The 16,777-nt window shown below is 35.5% G+C and overlaps 1 protein-coding gene across 1 annotated transcript; it reads right to left on the bottom strand.

Moving 5' to 3' along the window:
* Positions 1 to 5,978: 5,978 nt before the first annotated feature.
* LOC144438122 (aquaporin-4-like) lies at positions 5,979 to 14,296 on the bottom strand. Its single transcript, XM_078127152.1, has 3 exons — positions 13,715 to 14,296; positions 6,540 to 6,620; positions 5,979 to 6,074 (listed from the first exon to the last, which is right to left on the bottom strand). The coding sequence occupies exons 1-3, from the start codon at positions 14,294 to 14,296 to the stop codon at positions 5,979 to 5,981; spliced, it is 759 nt and encodes a 252-aa protein (XP_077983278.1).
* Between the last annotated feature and the right edge of the window lie 2,481 nt (positions 14,297 to 16,777).

The raw sequence follows: 16,777 nt of genomic DNA, 5'->3' as shown, positions 1-16,777 counted from the left end.
TCACTTGACAACTGAGGTATGTGTAATACAATGTACATGAATATCAATACATACCCCTACTATGCCAGCTACTGTACTAACACCAGAAGACTTGACAACTGAGGTATATGTAATACAATGTACATAAATATCAGTACATACCCCTACTGTGCCAGCTACTGTAGTACTGTACTAACACCAGAAGACTTGACAACTGAGGTATATGTAATACAATGTACATGAATATCAGTACATACCCCTACTATGCCAGCTACTGTAGTACTGTACTAACACCAGAAGACTTGACAACTGAGGTATATGTAATACAATGTACATGAATACCAGTACATACCCCTACTATGCCAGCTACTGTACTAACACCAGAAGATTTATGCTGTGTATTAAAACGTCACCCGTAGTATTGTAATTACTAAAGCATATGTAACCGTGCAATTAACTGAACTCAAATCTGGTATTAAGTTATAAAATATAAACTATCTGATGACACAATTTTTCATATGTATCAAAAATTCTTTAAAAAATGTCAAGGAATCTATACTAGACACATCAATTGTTCTAACAAAATCAGAATGCAATGGTAATATCACAGAAGGCATGCATCTACATTTAATATACTATATATTTTTAAATCAGGATTTGGGGTATTTTCATACCAAGGGAATGCATCAACATTAATATTAGTTTAATTGAGGTTTATGTAAGTATTTTCACTTTCAGTAAACGGTTTATAAACTCCACTTGTGCCACTACATACTTGAATAATTGAATGAAAGTTTTATGTATATTTTCATCAGAGTACAGTATTTTTGGTTTCTACTACTTACAGGACAGCAATGTATTGAATTCTCAAAACTGGTAACCTGAGATGTTAAATAAGTATTTTCCTTGGCTACAGAACAAGGAGGATGGTTTCTGTACTTCACGAGTGTTAAGAATTGAAGGAAATTCGACCAATCATATCTTAGTAAGGAGAAGTAATGTGGTGCCCACCAACAACATTACCCATTTACGAGTAGTAGTAGACGTTGGCACTTCTACTCATAACTGCGTACAGACTTTTGGCATTTTGTCTAACGGTTGACCAGTACAAATAACTTGGATAACTCACCACCACATAGGGGCAAACCAAAAAAATTGTTCAAACAGACAGAAAGTAAAAAAAAATTGTTGTGATGTGCTGAAATCAGCTAAATTTGGGTGGTAATAAAGAGAAGGGGACTCTGAACACCATCAATATTAAATAAGTGTATGACATTCAGTTTACCATATAACCACAGGAATGTTAATTCAAGTTTGTTAATAAAAAGAAGCATTTTCCATAGCTGGTTGAAACTTGATTATTTTGTTAAATTGGTATACTAAATTGGTTTAAAGGTCAGTTAGCCAAGTGACCGGTTTGTCAAGGTTATTGACCCTGGTATTAGGGTAGGTTAGCAGGGAAGACATTGGCGATAAGTCCCCTGGTCGTTACCTAGTTGAACCTTCTTTTAAGACGTTTCGGGCCGGCTGTTGGGGTCCTTCATCATTCGCAGTTATGTCTAACAAGACAGCGTTCTCGCATTTGTTTGGCTTAAAATTTAATATTGTTCATCAAGCAGAGGTGCTAGTATTTCAGTCACATTAAGATCAGCAAGGCTATTTTCAGTCTTGCTTTTAGAGGCAGAGGACTTCGGTTTAGTATGTCTTTAAGATTTTTGTTTCGTTCTTTTCTATGCTATGATTGGTTTGGTTGGGTAGAGTTGGTTCAAGGTTGCATTATTTTCTAGCAGTTCCCAATGTTTTGTTAATGCGTCTTTTAGTTTAGACGTTTTGATGTTGGGACTATATATGTTGTTTTGAAGACCAGAGGAATCTCTTGAGTTGGTGTCCGATTTTGGAGATAAGTCTCCCTATTCTCATAATGGACCTAATAAGTGGATCACTTCTGATTTGTTGTATCCTCTTTGTGTCAATTTGTTTATGAAGAATTTCAATTTGTTTGGAAATCTGCTTCGTTACTGCACGTTCATACCTCATTGTTTCGCCTTTAATAAAAAACATTAAAGACCGAATTTGGGTGACATGATTGTCAGTCGGTTTGATGTAGTCTGGATGACCAGAATGTGGTTTCTATAACCACACATTGATTGTATAAATCGTAACGATCAATACTGTATACTGGAACTAGACTAGTTTGGTGTAAGTCTTGATATCCAACCTTTTGGTTTGTTTGAACCTATGACCTTTGTAAATCACAAAATCAAGGCATACCACTTCCATTTCTGAGCTGACCAATGAAAATTTTAATGTTGGGTGCATTTCATTTATCTTTCCACTCAGAATATTGAGTTCAGTTTGTGTGCCACGGAATAGCATGAATATGACATCTCTGAAACGTGTCCAAAGTGATATTTTATCCATGTATGTTTCAATAATGCGACACTCAAGTTTGTGGAATGCGATGTCAGCTATCTCTGGAGAAGCTGGTGAGCCCATACTACAACCACATGTTTGTTTGTAGACATCTACAAATAGAGGCTACTAGAGGAAAACCATTGTTTGTATTTTCTCTTGTATTTATTTATAATTTACCAAGGTGTTTAAGGTGTGTTTCATGTTTTTGTCTTTAAAATTGTCTTCTATCCATATCGGGAGATTATTCTCAAGACTTTATTTGTTGAAACTATAGTTTAGTGGCTTGGTAGTTCTCTTTTTGGAGGATGTGGTGGTGGCCCTGAAAAGGGCTGTTAGTAATAAAGGGAAGGGGATTTCTAACACTATCAATATTAAATAAGTGTATGACATTGCGTTTACCATATAATCAACTGTGGGTTGGTAGATCAAGTTTGTTAATAAGTGGAAGCATTTTCCAAGGTTGGTTCAAACTTGATTATTTTGTTTGGTAATAATAAATTGGTTTAAAGGTCAGTTAGCCAAGGGATCAGTCAACTCCTCATGGATTTTTTTTACCAGCTATCTATCTTAAATAGAAGCATGGATTGTTAACTGCTACTTATTGTTACTTACACAGAACAAGTTAGTTGTAAACCAGTGACATGTACATGTAGGTATAGTTATGAATCGCACATTACAAAATTGGTAACCGAGAAAAAAATTTTGCATTGCTTCTGCACATGGAAAAAATAATTTGATGCAGGCCTGTCAGTAGAAAAAAAAATTGCTGTCACAGAGATGGGAAAAAATTGCTGCCATACCCACTTCCTCCTGCCCCCCCCCCCCCCGACAATGGTTCTCCCTGTAACGATGATATATGTATGCATACATGCTATGATGTACGTGTAGCTGTAAATCACCAATCTTGCCGTTGGTGGCAGCATTCATTAGATACATGTGTGTGTGTGTGTCAATGATACTGCAAACTACTATATAACACAAAATCTGTTTGAAATACATGTAAAAGTTTATCCTTTAACGTGTTGGATTAATTTGCATCACATTTCACTCAGTGATTGCACAAAGTAAACGGTTAATACTAGAATATTTATTAGTTTTAAAGACCACAAAATGACAATTGATAAAAATAAATGCACAATCTGAATAAATAAGTTGACTTAGTGTTTAGTTGTTCTGACATACTTTTCAAGAAGCCGAGTGCTATGTACATTCTTCAAGAAAATTCCAAACTATCTTCGCGGAAAAATCAGAAATCACCGTACAAAGTTTTATATTCTTTACAAACAGCCTCTAAGAAGAAAAACAAATAACTGTGTATTTCCGATAACATGACCTCAGAAAATAGGGTAAGTAGATCGATATTTTAATTTATTTCATTTATTTTATCTTTACCTTTTTATTTATCGTTAATTTCGAACAATATTGCTATGACAAATACAGTATCGGTCAGACTGTCCATTCTCTGACAGTTTTATCAAATATGTACAGGCATCACTGGAGAAAGAAAACAGACATACTGTCATACACGTGAAGACCAAAAAGACGAAGATTTTCTTTTCTTATGTTTAGGGTCGGCGGCTTAAACTAGGGTTGGTCGAGTTATCGTAAATACACGTTTTTTAAAAAATATTTTGCCTAATGCTTTGTAATGACTTTGAAACAACTTGTAGTATGTACATTTTAGGCTATGTAACTAAGATACTCCACAATTGACAAATGTGGGGTGTTTGTTATTGTTTTGTTGGGAGTCTCTCAAAAGATTGTGGGGTACTAAAATGCTGAAAGTGACGCAGGGGTGGTGGTGGTGGTGGGGGGGGGGTTACTGAAATGTTTGATGGTTCTTCGAAGACTTCGACTCCACCGAACACCCCCCGCCATAAATACTGACTCAAACAGCTCCCTAACTAACGATATACTTGGCTCGCGACAAGATCTGCAGATAAGCTTAAAGTGGTCATATGGGTGACAATTGGATATTTTCACTTCTTCAGACAACTCTACCATGTTTTCTTACAGTGTGAAATAGTATCAACCAAGTCCGTGTTTGTAACTTGATAAAACAGTATCAACCAAGTCCGTGTTTGTAACTTGATAAAATAGTATCAACCAAGTCCGTGTTAGTAACTTGATAAAACAGTATCAACCAAGTCCGTGTTTGTAACTTGATAAATTACAAAAAGCTAACCGTGTAAAAGTTTGTTAAGCTCAGCCTAGCTTATTGTACGTACAATAACAAAGATTTTACTCTCTTTTTTTAAATAAATATTTTGCAATTCATTAAATTACAAACAAGGAATGGTATGTGTTGTATCACATTGTTTTTTTCAAGTATGTAGAGTTGTTTTATTAATTAAAGATCCAAACTAATTACCCATTTGTCATTCACATGGCCATGGCATATTCAAATCAAAGGAAATTAAAACTGACCTATACATTTCTTTACTGATTTGTGTATTTCTTGTTTATTTTTTGATTATTTGTTTATTTTCATAATGTATTTTCTAAAAGGTGTCACAAATAGAAGGTGTCATTAAACATAAAATGAACATTAAGTTCTGGATTAATATTTAGTTTTTTTCTAAATCATCTTCAAATTATTCTTTTGTTCATTTTATCGTTCAACAAGCTATCTCAATACAATACATATCATATGACCAACGTGTAAGTAATGGACACTATGATTTTGTAGATAAATGCAATTTATACGAACCAATTGCAACATATATTAAAACTTTCCAAAAGCGTATCAATAGTGTACAAAACGTGTGGTTCCTTACCAGTTCTTGTGCAATCAGTAGTGGTGATGTGTCCAGACAAGAACGCAAACCACTTCGAAGTCGAATTCGAACGTGTTCATTTTCAAGTTTGATAATTGCAACACAATCAAGTAACACTTTGGTAAACAAGACATTCGCATGACTAACATAGCCCTGTCTAAAAAAAACACCCTGGGACAGTGTATGATTGTATGTCATTTCCGACGAGTAAAAGGGATAACGGTTAGTATGTTTCTATTGTGAAACTTTCAACTGTTTGACATCTGTATCCATAAATATGTTATTTTGAGTTAGAAAAAGTAGCGTCACATAGTTATTCACTTCTTACAAACCAAATGTTTGTATAATATATAAAATAAAGTATTGAAATGTTAGACAAAGACGTCATAAGTTCTGTAGATGAAGTATTCGTGTATGACCTACAAAATAGTTTAGACAGGTCGTTTATTACATGTCATGTATAATATTATGGTAGCCATAGTAACGTCATATTTAGCTTGTTGAACGATAAAACCAACAAAGGGATAATTAAAAAAAATGATTAAGAGAAAAAACACCAGAAATTAGTTTTTAAAATAGTTCATTTTATTTTTAAAAGTCATAGAAAAAAGCATTAATAAAAAAATAAATTAAATAAATAAATTAGTAAAGAAATAGGCCAGTTTCAAACCTCTGTGCTAAAACTAGTTAATATCGTGGGTCATCGATTTTCTGAGCTAAACTAGTTAATATCGTGGGTGATCAAATCAGTACAGTAGTAAATGTATAGTAGTAAAATTTGAATTTCCCCTTCACCAAGCGAATACTTCAGTCATTGTCTTGTACCGAGCTTTCAGCTGCGAAGATGTACTTGTAAGTGACGGAAGCTGTCACTCCACCAGTGATGGGACCAAGCCAATATATCTGAGGAAAGAACAATAACTTATATAAATGACTGAACAAATGACCATCGAGTCAGCACACCAGTCTATCGATCGATCAATCAATCAATCAATCAATCAATCAATCAATCAATCAATCAATCAATCAATCAATCAATCAATCAATCAATCAATCAATCAATCAATCAATCAATCAATCAATCAATCAATCAATCAATCAATCAATCAATCAATCAATCAATCAATCAATCAATCAATCAATCAATCAATCAACCAATCAGTCAATCAACCAATCAACCAATCAATCAACCTATCAATCAATCATCGAAAGGTCGAATAATAATATAAACAAATAAATTGCATGTCATTTACCACTTGAAACAGACGACACTAAACAAATGAAATAGAGGTAAATAAAGAAATCGAGCCGTATTCATCACATCAGATTTTAACGATAAACTTTCTAAAATGGTTGTAGACTAATTACCCAATGTAGATGCCAGTAATCTGAAGCAAATGCAGTACCAAGTGCAATGGCTGGGTTCAGACATCCACCAGTATAATTGATCTAACAATAAATGAGAGCAATCGAAGTGCAGCATGAGTTTCTTGAATTTCCAGAAAAATGAAATTTGGAAGTAAGAATGACTAAATAGAAGCTAAACCCTAGCTATATACTCATTCATGGGCTGAAGTCAATGATTTTACATTATTATTTTTTGAGTTTCCTGCTGACATCTTTGGCAAGGTTGAAAACCATAAAAGTCTACCACGAAGACCAAAAATGTAATCGTGCAGCACGATAGACATTAAAAAAAACGACGCTCTATTTTCAAAAAAATGTGTATGGTGTTGCATGATTACATTTTTGATTTCGACGATATTTTTGGTTTTCAATCGTACTAAATATGTCTATCGTGATAGCATTTTCTTCGAATATGTCGGCTTTCAAATATGTCGATCGTGATTACACGATAGACATTAGGAGTGTACATTTTTTAAAAAAGTCACCCGTTACACTTCTGTTACATTCTAGTTTCTGAATCTGCCAACATGTAAAATAACAATGTCTTGTCCATAGCTCTGCATACCCTGTACAAACAATTTACATAGTAATTGTAGGGGGGGGGGTGACAGGGGATGGGTTGTCAAGGTTTTTCTCTTGTTTGGAAGTTGTATCACTAGCATCAATATTTATCTAAATGCGGTGTTTTTAATTTGTTTATATTTCACAAATACTATTTTAATAGCTGTATTAAATTGCAGACCGGTGACTACAGACCCATGGTGGCGTGGCGTACAAACTAGCCCAAAGAGTGTTATTTTTAGGCCCATTTACATAATGGGCAAGAATCTGCTCATTTATGTAAATACTCCCACCCCACCCCACCCCCCATCATCCAATATGACGGTGCGCACTCGCATACAATAGGAGATAGATTTGAAATTATGAAAAGTTTCAATGTCGAGGTTCTTGGTATTTCAGTGGATTGATTAATATTCAGTAGTTGCTATAATATTCTCACCATAGTTCGCTTGTTTATCCTCTTTTTCAATTTTCCCCGTCAATTTTGTGTTTTTAAGAGTTTCAATAGAGTTTCTTGTTTCTGTATCAGAGGAAAGTGTCAATTGTCACTTTTTTATAAAGAAACATATAATTCTCATAAATATATTTAGACAAATATTGGCATATGTAATAATTGGTCAACAGAATGACACAAGACTAATTTGAAAAAAATGTGATGTGGCAATACTTCCCCATTGCTTTATTTAACTATATCATTTCGCATATTGTCATTTATTTTCGATTTTTGTTGTTCTGGGAATGAACACCTGCCCAAAGGTGTTCATCACCAGTACATTGTTCCACCACATGGGGGCGTATATACGAACCAACAACGAGCTGGTCATTGCTGAAAAGTCTCGTTGATAATAGTAGATCATAGTGCTATGATATTATTTCAAAGAACAGAAAGCCATTAAACATTAACGCTACATTTTCCCCAATGATTTGTACGTTCCTCGACGATGACGGTTAATGGGGTCACGTGAACTAGACCAACCTATCATAAGTGTTCAAGAAAAATACGCACTTTAATTTGATATATTGGCGCGGCAATAAGTACCTGACGGTATATTTGTATATTAAAGTATGACTGATCTATCCCCGGGGGGGGGGGGCACATGTGAATCAGGCAGGTGAAAGTGATCATCCGTATTCATTAAATATGGGTCCTTTCGATCTCATTTGTTTTAGGAGAACTTCCCCAGTATAGAAATAAGATCACTAACTCAGAGTCGATGTACATCTGTATTCATCACAGCCAGGGAGAAAATTCACCACTGGCGTAACGCGAAATGAACGTCTTCTTCTGCTGTGTACCCCGAACGTTACCATGATTTAACTCTCCTATTGACATGCTTGTAGGTTTTTTGTTTCCATTGTAACTCTATACAGTGTGTTTTTACTGATGGGACTAACGTACTTGTAATGGTATAAGTACACCACCTCTGGCTGTATATTAAAGTACGAACAACATAATTATGAAGATTGATTGAAAGTCTACATAACCGTATACCAGCAACTTCAGACAACCAGTGTATGTGGTGCAGTTGTACGCCAGTAACATGGAGGGGTAGGGGGAGGGTGAGGGTGGGTGGGGCATTAAAAAGCAGATGTACACATATATGCTATGAGGCTGTGCGTCACACCGTGCTGAGACATTTCTGTTAATATGCGACAAACCCCAGTCCCCTATATACATTGTGTGTGAATAAGCCATGTACACCATACGATAGACTCACAAAGACTACTGAACGAAACATGGCTGTTAAAATGAGTCGACAATGTTTCACAAACACCTTCGTAAACGTGACAAGTCGTCGATATTATTGAAATAACAACTTGTCAATCATTATGCAATGTTTCAGGTCAATGAACAGGAGTCTTGTACTTATTACATTTCTGCCAAGCTGAGCACAACCACACATACAGACAAACAATTTGCTTTCGAAATTCCAATCAGTTGGGAGACCAAAAATAAGAATAAGTCTTTTATTGCCAGTCTTTTTATATACATTTGTCTGAGTATACATTTTAGAGTATATTTTAAATACGCACCAAAAGTTACATTGTCATAAACTATAACGCTAATGATAGCAAGCCTCATTTGAGTTTAAGTTTATCACTTAGTATTTGTAGTTTGTGTACATGACGTGTAATATGACGTGTTCATGAATGTACAGTTTGTCTACATGACGTGTAATATGACGTGTTCATGAATGTACAGTTTGTGTACATGACGTGTAATATGACGTGTTCATGAATGTACAGTTTGTCTACATGACGTGTAATATGACGTGTTCATGAATGTACAGTTTGTCTACATGACGTGTAATATGACGTGTTCATGAATGTACAGTTTGTGTACATGACGTGTAATATGACGTGTTCATGAATGTACAGTTTGTGTACATGACGTGTACTATGACGTGTTCATGAATGTACAGTTTGTCTACATGACGTGTAATATGACGTACTTACTAATTCAAAGTACAGTACGTTCTTCTATTAGTATTACTGTGATTGTCAATTGCAATTTTGGGTCTACCCAAGAACTATGTTATCGCCTGAATGCAATGCCAAAGATCTCCACGTGACTATGGGTGATGATCAAGTATGTTTTCATGAATTCAAGAATGACGCAAGTAAACAAAAAACAAATAACAAAACAAAACAACAACTACACCAATGAAGGAAAAATGATCACATCTGGACGTTGGTCCTAAAGAGAGGGTGATTACATATAGTTTATCATTTTGAAATCAAAGTGTACTGATCTCTGTCAGTCACATCAAAGCTTGGCATCCACATCATAAAATAACCATTAGCCATGTATACATAATCGAGATCTTTTTCTTCAATTTTTCAAAGAAATGCAGATGTTGTAGACTGCTTTATTCCATCAATTCAGATTCTCAAATATAACGATTCTATTACATTGCACGTATTTCTCTCTGTCAACCTAGTTATTTTTAGCCCCTGTTTACATGTTTATTATGGCATTCGATACTATGTATTGGGTAAGATGTTACCAGTAAATCGTTATATCTAACAAAACAGTTCACAAAAAACGTTCCATTTGCAGTTCGTGCAGCCTTAGTGATATTTTACCCCTAATATCACTGATGAATCCATGAATATATCCGTGTTATCAAAGTCAAGCTGTCATCTTAGAACTTGACCTTTGAACTGGATTTTTTTTATCACCGAAGTTAAAATAATTAATAGGGTCTGTGCATCGATCGTCTTGAAAGACAACCAGGCTCTTATACGGCACCGTCCAACACGCCGGCACCGTCCAAGACGCAAGAGGTGTCTCAGAAGAAATACATTGTGATGTGCGACATAAACGAAAATAAAGTCTGATTTGCTAGAATGATGTCATATATTATAATGTTCTCTTAAAGATTACTGTAATCGAAAAAGTGAACAATATTTCAAAACCCGAGACATTCGGTTTACTGTATGTTTATGTCATGTACATGTCTTGAAGATATCCAAATTATGATTACAAACTTGTTGTCCTGGTATAACCTCAGGACTTGACCCTTCCATGACAGCACTAAGGTTTCTAACAACACAGCTGAGCAAATATTCTGATCTTGTCATAAAAATTTTATCTGAGCAAAAGTCTGGTTTGCGACCGATACATAGGCAGTCAGTCAAATGTCCGTCTTTATTTTAAAACAAAACAGCTTGGGGTGAGTGAGTGTGTATATATGTGTGTGTGTGTGTGTGTGGGGGGGGGGGGGGTTAATGTTTTACACCGGTCGAAATAGTTTTGCTGTTCTTAAAAAAATAAAATAAAATTTATTATTATATAAATGGTACAGGATATGGACAAGGTTAATATATGTTGTATTAATGAGCATTGTCTAGAAATAGTTCAACTAAACAGTGAAGTTTTTGTGGTTACCAGGTAACTTCCTTACAAAACATATCTCCTATCATCATCATTAGCTTAATGGTTTCTAAAGAAATGTCTTCATTCTATGAGTGGTAAACATTGTTCACTACTTGTTCATCATGGTATAATTGATTTTTTTCCTGATGACAAATTACCCCCAAAATCTGCTAAAAACCAGAAAATTACACAATCATATCACACATACACCAAATATCAAAGAAATCCAGCCATTGGTTTCAGAGAAGAAGTCTAAAATATAAGCTTTTAACAAGTATATGTGAAAAAAAATCTGCTGAAAATAGAAAGTGATTACTATCAACTTGACATGAAGACATGAAGCTAGATAAGTAATTGCACTCCAATATATCGGCTATCGGATTCCAAGACGAAGTCAAAAATATAATTTTTTACCAAAGTACACCAAAACCCGCTAAAACTAAAAAAGGATTCATATCAACTTGGGCATGAAGAAATCTTAAAAGACTCTCCAAAGGCACATGCACATCAAATATCAATGCAATCCGACCACAGTTTTCAGATAAGTCAAAGGTATCGTTTTTAACCAGTAATACCAACAGAATAGCTAAAAGTAGAAAAAAAATGACCCATATCAACCTAGTGTGAACAAATCTGAATACCCGGTCCCCAGGGTACATAAATGCACACAAAATATCAAGCAATTCGACCAGCGGTTTCAGAGAAGATATCGAAAATATCTTTTTTGACCAAAATTACCCCCCCCCCCCTCACTTAATCATTTTAAAAATAGAAAATGACATCAAATTGGCATGAACAAATCTGACTGAACTCCCACAAAGATACATGCATACCAAATATCAAAGCCATCCGACCACTGGTTTCGAACGAAAGAAGTCGAAAATATCATTTTTGACCCAAATATCCCACGTTTCAGAGAAGAAGATGAAAATAGAAAAAGTTGACGGACGACAGAGAATCAAACCAACCCTTCAATTCCGCTCAGCCGTTGCATTTTACACCGCAATATTTTCACTTTTTTAAAATAGAAACATTCACAGGTGTTTCCCTAACTATCACCAAAACATAATTGTAAACCTGCAAATCGCCCTGAAAATTTGTAGCAAAAGCATATTTTGGCTTTGCTTCGTAACAAAATTCTTTTCTTAAGACGTCTCGTATCATGATCTGTGATTCGATTACACCAAATTATTTGCCATATTCATAAATGTACGGTCTGATATCTTCCGTAATACCTATCAGAGATATTGCAGTCCTCAACCATCAAAACGGAAATGTTAACATGCCACACATGGATAACTCTAAATGGCATCAATTTATAAGGTATGAGTTAAAATACTTCCATTCAACTAAGTATTCTAGTACAATGTTACTGCCCATGCATATGACATTACATTGGTATTTTGGCTTTATCAGAACAGTTGATTGCATAGTAGGGATTTCATAGACATTTTTTAAATAAGTATAATAAATTACGTCATCGTTCTAGATAATGTCCTTTGGCCAAATGGATGAGAATTGGGTATTATATTTGGATTTTTAATTTATAAAACAATTTTATCATGGCTTCCTTCTTGAAAAGTCAACGTAAAACAACATATACCAAGTCCTTGTTTACAACTCTATAAATTGCAATAGATTAATATGTGTGTAAAATGTTTGTTATTGTACGTACAATAACAAACTTTTTTACGCATATTTTAGCATTTTGCAATATAAATGCACAGACTTAGTCAATGTTGTTTAAAGTTGATTTTTCAAGTAGGAAGTCACGATAAACTCATTTGATGAATTAAAGCATCCACATGGCCACTTTAAGAGCACTCAGATCTCGCTCTCATATTAAATCTTACATCCCCCCAAAATTATTGCATAGCAAATCTATTGTGGAGTGGAATCAGCTTCTCTCAAAGGTGACTGTATACCAAATTTTTGGTTCAAAAAGTCAAATACGAATATTTACATATAATTTGACAGTCTTTGCTATCATTGTGTTAGGTGTTGTATGAGAGGACTAATGGTTACAATTCACTATGTACAACACATGATTGTTGACAGCACTATTCACTACGTACACTAAATTAACTGTCTGTGTATGAAATATTTGCAGTCATTTGTGACATGTTTAGCCTATTCAAAATGTAAACAGTTTTACAACGAAACCGGAGAGATTTATTGACATGCTGTTTGATTGTCAATAATTACACGTAAAGGTGTCTGATTCAGAATTATGGTGCATTGGAGACGTACGCCATTAGTTGTGTAATTTGAGTTATATTAGCTGAGTTGTAACCAAATGAACACGTGATGATCTGTTTGGGGGTTTTATTTTCGTATAAACTCTTTTGATATTTTGCTGATAAAAATATTTAAAAATCTTGGATAACAAGTACTGTTTTTTTGCAGTATTTTCACTAGTCTTATAAAGCGTACGTTTTGAAAAAGATAACAAAAACTTGCATATTATGATGTAAATTTGTCACATTTAGTAAGAAATAAAAAAACCATAATAAACCAATCAGGTGTTAATATAACAATCATTGAAAAAGGGAAGAGTAAAACCAATTAATTCCCACGGATTTTGTTATGTTTTATGCACAACAACAACAACAACAACAACAACAACAACAACAACAACAATAACAATAGTAATAATAATAATAACAACAGCACCTTTTCAACATTGAAATCTTACCCCAAAAATAACACTCGCAACCATGACAGCGGCAACCGCAGAAGATGGCGGTGAAGTCTTCTTTACGTTTCTTCGATTGTCGTCTTTCGAGGCATAAATGACGAATAGTAAGCAAAAAGTCAATACGAACTCAATTGCTATTCCTTGTAGAATTGTGACTCCCTGACCCAGCCTAAACACAGCCATGGTGCTACGGATAGGACCTGGTGTTAACAGTTGCACCGCAATTCCACCAAGAATAGTTCCTCCGCACTGGGCACCAATGTAAAAGATGGACTGCAGAACAGAAATCTCCCTGGCTGCCAAAAATGCACAAGTGATGGCTGGATTGAAATGTGCGCCACCGATATGCAAGTGACCATATATAAGAGTTCGTACCGTGAATGCAACTACTAAAGCGATGTGAACAGTGCTTGGTGAACGATCAGGGTGCCATTTTATAGTCGACCCATACACGAATGTTGCCAGGAGAAAGGATGTCAGTAACTCGGACAGTATTGCTCTCCAGAAGTCAACACCTGTCAGTTCATTGACACACGTACTGGGTCGGCGTCCAGATTTCGACAAACTTGATTTCTTCATATCTATGAGTACAGGTATGCACTTCGATAACAAAATCAAAACAGACAGCGGTACATACGCTCAACAACAAGCTCTAAATAAATAAACAGAACACTCTAGCTGTCAATGTCAGTGGATTGAACGATAAAGTTGTGTACTCTTAACTTATATGCAATCACTCAGTACTGGGTGAGTGCAATCACTCAGTACTGGGTGAGTGGATATAGCGATGAATCTTTCACTGTAGAGGAGTAGTCATCAGTCGAGCTGTCGATGTCAGTGAACTGCAAAATTCCATAACCTTTAAATCTAAGGGAGTAGTCATTAGTTATGGGGGGGGTGTCAGATGTTGCATTACTGGAAACTATCACATACACAAGAGTGGTGGAGCTACTGGAAAATGAGGAAATGATGACGACTGACTACTCAAACATAAATTTCGAGTAATTATAACATATTCTGTAAAATATGAAGATTATGAGAATTGACTGTAATACGTTTACCATGATACATGTGATTTGATTGGTTAACATGGTATTATATGTTTTGTCACATATCTCCTCTTGATAGGCCCTGTGATGTGGAGTACTGTGTCAGTTTCTACAACATTACGTGGTGATCTACTGTGAGGCTGTCTCTATGTTATCACACTATATTTAAAAGAATAGCTACATGTGTCGTCAATTAAAGATTCTAGTCTCATTACACACTTCCCATTTTTTAGGAACAACATGCAAAATAAAGCTTACAAAATCGTCCCAGATCATGCACAATCAGGTGATATTTGACGGCTCTGAACATGAGTAGGTAACCACAACATGTGCAGGAAAGGAACGGACTACTCGGCAGGCGGAGACATAGAAATAGAAAATAAATCATTTTATTTTAAAATCATGTTTGTTCAACGAATAAGATACAAATAGCGCCAATGGTGTTGTAGTACAACTGTACAGTTTATGTGATAATTTAATAAAAATGTACGTTTGTCCACAAGTCAATTCACCCTCTTTGTTACCTATGCAATATACAAACCATCTAGTTACTGTTGCTATGTGTTGTATCTTAAATGCTGGGCGACTATATATCATTTTTGAATTTTTATCTACTTCCCCAACTTCCCCAATTTATATAATTTCCCATGTATACTATCATTTGGCCGTTGCTATGGATGTGGTCTTGTTGCTAGGTTAGGCGAAGACTAAGTTTGGTACAGTTTGCATTTAACTAACATTCCTTCCTAGTAACTTTTAAAAAGGTGTTTTGAAGTCAGTGACATTAATCATGACGTCATTCTGAACACCGCCCTCTATAGAGGGACTGGTTAGATCGTCTTGTTATCTTAGTACATCATTTGCCGTCGCTTCTTGACTGTATGTTGAGAATTGTCTGTGACTTTCGGTTGGGGGGGGGGGGGGTATAGAAATGACACTTGGGCGGGATAGGTAGGGGGTTAGTAAATTTGTTATCAAGACTGGGGCTTATTCAGATTTTCAACTTTTCGATAATTCTTCTGACCCCCCAACCCCCAAAGTAAATAACACTCCCTATGTCGTCTGTGGTTTGATGCGTTGAATGCTCCGGGCGATTTGTGAAATGTATAGGATGGGTTAAAGGTATATCGCAAAGTACGTCACTCCAGGCAAGAGTTGGCCTAATTTTGTACATTTTGTGTTGAAGCCGTGTTGTTTAATATAAATTATTGGAAAGTGTAAGTTGTAAATCTTCAGAGAAAATACACCCTTGTACAAAATAGTATAAAGTTAAAAGTGTTTGACACAGACAGACTTCTGGACCGAAAGGTGAAACAATTAAATAACAATCACCCACAACAAAGGGTTGTGTGTCAGAACAGTTCAGACGAAACAGTTTAACTTAACGACGAGTTATGAATGTCCATTGTATATCACAGGGAACCTTGCACATCCTAGTGCTAGGAAGAAGAGCACAGCTATGTACCAGCTGTGTGCCTCACAGTCCCGTTACAGGGTATATTCTTGTTGCGGGGATGTTGAATACTAGTTGCCCCTGTGCCATGACTGTTCTGCACATCCCAGTACCATAGCTGTGTACTGCATACGTAGCACACAGTTGTGCACATAAATGTAAGAGCTATGGTGGAATAATACATTTTAGAACCCTTTTGTTCATATCTGACTAGAATTGCTCACATAGCTTTTACGACAAAGTTCATCTTTGTAAGTGTAATGCTAATTTTATAGTGACACAGCAAAATGTAGCAGAGGTCTGGCATGAAGTTTGAGTTTTGAGCTCATCAGGCTTGACCTGCTTCTATCCAATGAAACAGTTTGTACCACCTTTACAAAGCCCAGAGTTCTGTCGTCCTGTCAACTAAACATAATATAATTATTCCTTGATATCAAACCACTCTATTGGTCTGAAATATAAATTGGACTAGAGGTCAACGATAAAAATGATATGCCGCTCAGTGACACACTAGATGTCTCGCTATGTGGTCGATAAAAAATCTATTCAGTAAATATA

This window comes from Glandiceps talaboti, chromosome 7, assembly GCF_964340395.1.
Source record: "Glandiceps talaboti chromosome 7, keGlaTala1.1, whole genome shotgun sequence".
Taxonomy (NCBI): Eukaryota; Metazoa; Hemichordata; class Enteropneusta; family Spengelidae; genus Glandiceps; species Glandiceps talaboti.
This window is presented reverse-complemented; position numbering and strand designations above follow the sequence as displayed.